Here is a 5,630-nt window from a genome sequence, read left to right as displayed (position 1 = left end):
CTGAAGAGCAAGGATGGTACTTTGAGGACCAACGCACGACTGACTCAAGCCATGATATTCTCCATGGCATCATATGTGAAAGTTGGACATTGAATAAGGAAGACCATAGAAGAGTGGTTCTCAACCTGTGGATCGCAACCCCTTTGGAGGGGGGGGCACCCGATTCATAACAGTAGCAAAATTACAGTGATGAAGTAGCAACAAAAATAATTTTATGGTTGGGGGTCACCACAACATGAGGAACTGTATTAAAGGGTCACGGCGTGAGGAAGGTTGAGAACCACTGCCTTAGAAGAATTGTGGTGCCGGAGAAGAATGATGGCGTGGTCACTAACAAGGACCCAACAATATCACTCCATTTCAACCCATTTGATCTTTCTGGATGTCTACTTGTGTAAGGCAGTGTGTTGGTCCAGGTAGACTCGAGAAACAAAACCAGGGAGACTCATAAGTGTGTAAGAGAGAGTAAGTATGTGAAGAGTACAGTAGAACTCTGGACCTCAACAGTAATCCTTTCCAGAAGGAGCATCGAGATGCGATGCAGTCGAGTTCCGAATCAGTTTTTCCCATAAGAAATGACTGAAAACGGATTAATCCATTCTTGACCACCAAGTTTTTACCCTAGCCTAGCCTTTTTATACAAACATTACACAGAAATTTCAAAGTCAATAAGTTCAGAGTTAAATAATATAATTTAAATACGAAACACAACATTAAAAAGTTTGTAACCACTGCAGGATGGCCCGTACCTTCAGACGGACGAGGATCTGGGTCTGTGGACACGGACGTGGAGACGAGGGTGGAGAGAGGGATCCCCGCCCCTCAAGTCAACTGTAGCTGCTCTTCAGGAGTTTTCCCTTCTTTGCCTTTTTCACTAGGACCTGGCTGGCTTTCTCCAAAATAAATAAATAAATAGAATTTAAGAAATCTGTCTAATGTGGTCTGCTGTTGGCGTTTCCTTAACTGCTTTCTAAAAGGGTTTACTAAATTATCATCAGTAATATTGATAACATACTTAACCAGTTCTTTATCATGATGATTCTTTTCAAAAAACTCTTTCTTAGGACCCATGTTTTTTTTAATCTAAAAACAGTACAAAAATCCACAAAAACTAAGAAAACGATAGCAAAATGCTTGGAACATAGCTGCAAAAGGTTTAAACAACTCGTACTAATAACGCCAACTAATGCTGAGTGACTGAAACATGAACTGCGTTGGTTTACAAAAATCACATGTGTTGGGTCGGATCAGATGTTTTGTTTGAGCTACGATCGCCATTTCACGTCGAAATCCAATTACATCGAGTACTGATGCGGTTGAGTGCTGGGCTTCTACTGAAATTATGTGTTAAGAAAACATCCCAGCCCAGTCCAGCTCAAGTCCATAGGTCCGATATTAGCTCATATGTTTGATACCAGTCTGTAAAGTCTTCTTTAGACTCACCCAACACATGCAATGACTCCGAATGCAGGAAGATCACAGGCCAGTGGGTGGGAAGTCTGGTGGATCCAGTGGTGATGGAAGCATCTCAGCAAGCTGGCGTGGGTCTCCATGCGGCTCCTCCAGCTCCAGGGCTCTGGCTCTGTCTACAGAGCTCCACGTGGCTTGTCAGCAGGATGATGAGGCAGAGAAAGCTGAAGCAGCATGTGTCTGCCTTCCAATGAGCTTTTTTATCTCCTTTGCGCCTCCAAATGAGGTCATCAGGCTGTGACCTGGTTGACAGGCTAGATTCTACCCCTTTGTAAGTTGACAGGCGATGATGATGTAACTACTACAGGTAGTGTGCCAGATACTAGGACCACGATCCTGATGGTGTCGCTGAGTTAGCTCTGGACCCGACAAGGAGAACAAACAGCAGAGCTGGAGGGTGGACACCCCCGCGGAGATGTGGGTGCCACTGGGTGGGAATGGTGCTGAGGGGAAAGGGGCATATCTGTCTGAGGTGGTTGGGAAAGCGGCACTCGAACCCAGGGCGTGGGGCTCTGTCTGAGCTGGGCTTAGGATGAGGGGTACAAGGGTCCACAAGGCAGAGGAAGTTGCATGAGTGTCTTCTACTCATTTGGAAAAGTTTCCATCATATCAATCAGGACTGACCAGAAAGGTCACAGGGGGCTTAAGGTCAGTGGTTTCGTACAGAATTCCTTAAAAAATATTTTGGACATTCTTTTATTAAAAATACTTTTAATGTTTAATCCTTATTTTTTAAACAATTGGTGCAACCACGGTCCCAACCTCACCTAGCAATTGTGAAGATGGTGCCTGATGCCAACGATGGCCAGGACCGAGAGCAGACTGGACAGTAGCTGACAACATTTGAAAAAGAGACCAACCCAAATGATCATAGCTATCCAATGATCATAACCCAAATGATCATAGCTCATGGCTCCACAGATCCGTTTGGAATGTCTGATAAAGAGCTGACAACCTTTGGCTTTGCTGATCACACAGATTTGTTTAGACATTGATTTCTCGCTTGTGAGAAATCAAGTCTGAACATGAGGGAGGTCAAGTGAGGGTAGGATCTGATACTTTGATGCCCAGGTAGAGTGCACCTTGAACTCCCCAGTTTTAGGTGGGGAGCTCAGAAAGATTTTCACTGGCTGCTGCTGGGGCCACACCCCCTTCTCAGCTTATAAACCAGCCAGCACTCTTCCTGAACCTCAGTTGGGGTGGGAAGGAGGCTCTGCTTGTTGAGTAGAGCTCCCCACACACAGCTCAAACAAAGGACAACTCAGAGGAGACTCTTGAGCAAACGAAGTGACCATGGACCTGATACCAGCCTTCTCCATGGAGACCTGGGTCCTCCTGGCCACCAGCCTGGTGCTGCTCTATCTGTAAGTCACTCCCCAGCTTCCTCTGTGACGTGGGCCCTGCGGTTATCCGTGTCTCCTGCCACTTTGGCCTGTTTTGAAGCTGTAAGGAGAGAGGAGGGCAAGTTGCCGGAGCGCTGGCTGCTACCAAACCAGAAGGGTTCATTAGTCATCTTGTGCAGATCCGATGACTTTACTCATTAAACAGCACCCACCCACCCCCCAAGCCCCAATCTCTGTGTCAAGGGGTGTTGGGTGGCATTCTTTGTTCCCGGGATTGACTCATCCTTTGAGCCCAGAGGAGAGGGAAAAAAGTTTAGGGAAAAAAGAACGACCACTGAAGTGGAAGCGTGCTTCCAGCAAAGGAAGCCCTTTGCTTAGAAACAGATATCCTGTCCAGCTTCTTGCTCTCTGTGCTTGTTAGCGCATTCCTTGTTATTGCTGACCTCCCCTGCACAATTACCTTTTCCTTTCTTGCCTCATAATAGGCTGGTTGGTACAGAACACTAGGAATCTATGCGGAAAGAAAGGTTATCCCCCAAAGAGGCGGAAACAAGCTCTCCTCTCAGCTGCCGGGGACAGTGACAGTGTGCCCTTGCTTGCTTGCCTCGTGTTGCGCAACAACAGGAAGTTGCCTGGGTTTCAAAAATCCCTTCTCTTTCAACTGAGTGCGTCTGTAGGGCGTGTCGAACTCCCTCTCTGTCCCGAAGATTCTTCTCTGGTGTCCGCCTCCCAGGACAGGCAGCTCCTGGCAGGGAATGGCTGTCAGCAGCCTCCACCCCTAGCCTCCCTCCTCCCTCCAGGTGTTATTTCTCAGTGACGGGGAATGGCGAGGCTGGTTTAGACACATAGGTGTCAGAACAAGGAGGCTGGTCCCAGACTCCTGTGAGGGAGTCATGTTGAAGAGGGAGCCGAGCGGGGAGGAAGGCAAGCGCAGTAAGCGTGGCGAGCATGAGAGTGACCCCGGGCTCTCAGTGACCCAGCATGAAGAACTGCATGCTGTTATTTGGGGCCTGACCACGAGAGCAGCAAGGCGGTCTTCGCCTTTCTAGAAGTCTTCCCTTGTGCCCTTGAGCCCCCAGCCCACGGAGACGCCGTGAGTCCCAGGGCAGACCAGCCCCACGGGTGTTCTGCGCAGCTCTCGGCGTGCAGGCAGACAGGTCTTTTCTCCTGCATTCCATGGGCGTGGTTCGATGACCAGCTCGTCAGTGACCCTGCAGGTTCTTGTTGGGTTTGTCCACTTGGTTCTGAGTCATGTGGCGAAAGGGACACGGAATCTGGTAGTGACTCACGAGACTGCCCTAGATTTCAACTCCTAGACTCCACAGGCTAGACTCCACCCCTACACGCAATCAGATTGCCATGGAATTATGTAACTACTACAGTGTAGAAAACAGATGATGTACTATGCTTTCTTAACAAGCAATAAAAGCGAATATGATTTATATCTATACCCTCCTGGATAGATTTTGAGCGTCAGCTGACCAGGCAGCTCAAGTACTCCCCATGCAGTACTTCACACCTGCTGCCTTCTCTCGAGGGAACCCCTGTGGTTATTCTCACCCCAGCTCTTGCTCCCAGGCCATCTCTTGGGGGATTGGTGAGTCAGAACAAGGACGTCGTCTCTTTCTTTCCTTCCCACCAAAGGAGCCGCGTCTATGGCTGACTCGTGGCAGGGAGTGTTATTGGGACAAGATGGTGTTGGCCTATCCGCTTCAGCTATTTAACATTAAATGATGGAAACAAAACAAAATAAAACCCAAGCCACTGCCACAGCAGGTTGTTGTTGTCTGCTGCTGAGTTGTTTCCGACTCCGATGTGACGACAGAACAGAGTCCTGCCCAGCTCTGCCCCAGTCCACAGTCCATTGTTGCAACCATGGTGTCCGCCCATTTCCTGAGTCTTGCTCTTTTTTCTGGTGCTCTACCAAGTGTAATGTCCTTCTCCAGGGACTGATCCTCCCTGATAGCACGCCCACAGCACATCCTCACGTCTAAGCAGCGTCCGAGCTGTGCTTTTCCAGGAAGATGTGCTTGTTCTTCCTGCAGTCCATGGTCCGGTCAGTACTCCTCACCAAGACCACCGTTCAAAGGCACCGCGCCTTCTTCAGTGTTGGGGGAAGGGGCTAAAGCAATAAACAAGCAATTAGAGGAGCCAGTGTCTTGACCTAGAGCTAGTTGACCTCAGCCCTTCCACCCCCTTCAGCCCTCCCCAGGGGTAGTAATCTCTAATCAATATCGGCAAGAGATGCCAAAGCAGAGTTTGTTTGCTACATTGCACCTTGGCTCGGCTCTACAACCTGATGGCTCTTATCTGCAGATCACCAGTGAAGTGGGCAGGCACAGAAATGATTCATCTGTTAGGGTAGCTCCTTTAAGACTGCTTCTCAGTGGAGGGCTATTGCAGGGGGAGCACCTTATTTGGCCTGGAGAATGTGTATTTGAAAGTATTTCTATCTTGGAACAATGGCGATCTTTCTCAAAATAGTGTTAGTTTTCTGTGCCCGTGGTTGCAAGTGGAGAAATAAGGTCCAATACTTTCTACCAAGTCCTCAGTTTGCCACACTTCAGCCTTCCTCATTCATTGTCTGATGTTCACTTGCATGTGCGCTGAGGGAAAGTGCCGGGACTGGGGTCAGGCGCACCTTAACCCTCAGGACGACGATGTCTCTGCGTTTCAGCCACCAGGAGGACCCTCAGAGTCGCTCACAGGTCACTTATTGAGCAGACAGAAGCAAAGACCCTGGGGGCGTCCCAGCTGGAGGCCCCCCACCCGCACCGCAGCCCGAAGCCTGGGATCTTCATCAGGGTTCAGTGCCGG

At 49.1% G+C, this 5,630-nt stretch overlaps 1 protein-coding gene across 1 annotated transcript in view; it reads left to right on the top strand.

The window, feature by feature from the left end:
* Positions 1-2,676: 2,676 nt before the first annotated feature.
* Positions 2,677-5,630, top strand: part of LOC101656690 (cytochrome P450 3A4-like) — a 24,534-nt gene continuing 21,580 nt past the window's right edge. The window contains exons 1-2 of the mRNA XM_045284377.1: positions 2,677-2,834; positions 4,834-4,921. Of these exons, the coding sequence (XP_045140312.1) occupies positions 2,764-2,834; positions 4,834-4,921 (159 nt within the window). The 5' untranslated portion in view covers positions 2,677-2,763. The remainder of the gene's footprint in view (positions 2,835-4,833; positions 4,922-5,630) is intronic.

The sequence above is a fragment of the Echinops telfairi genome, unplaced genomic scaffold, assembly GCF_000313985.2.
Source record: "Echinops telfairi isolate 266 unplaced genomic scaffold, ASM31398v2 ScPeMD7_5;HRSCAF=22, whole genome shotgun sequence".
In the NCBI taxonomy this organism is placed as follows: Eukaryota; Metazoa; Chordata; class Mammalia; order Afrosoricida; family Tenrecidae; genus Echinops; species Echinops telfairi.
The sequence above is the reverse complement of the archived record's forward strand: the minus strand, read 5'-3'. Positions and strand labels throughout refer to the sequence as shown.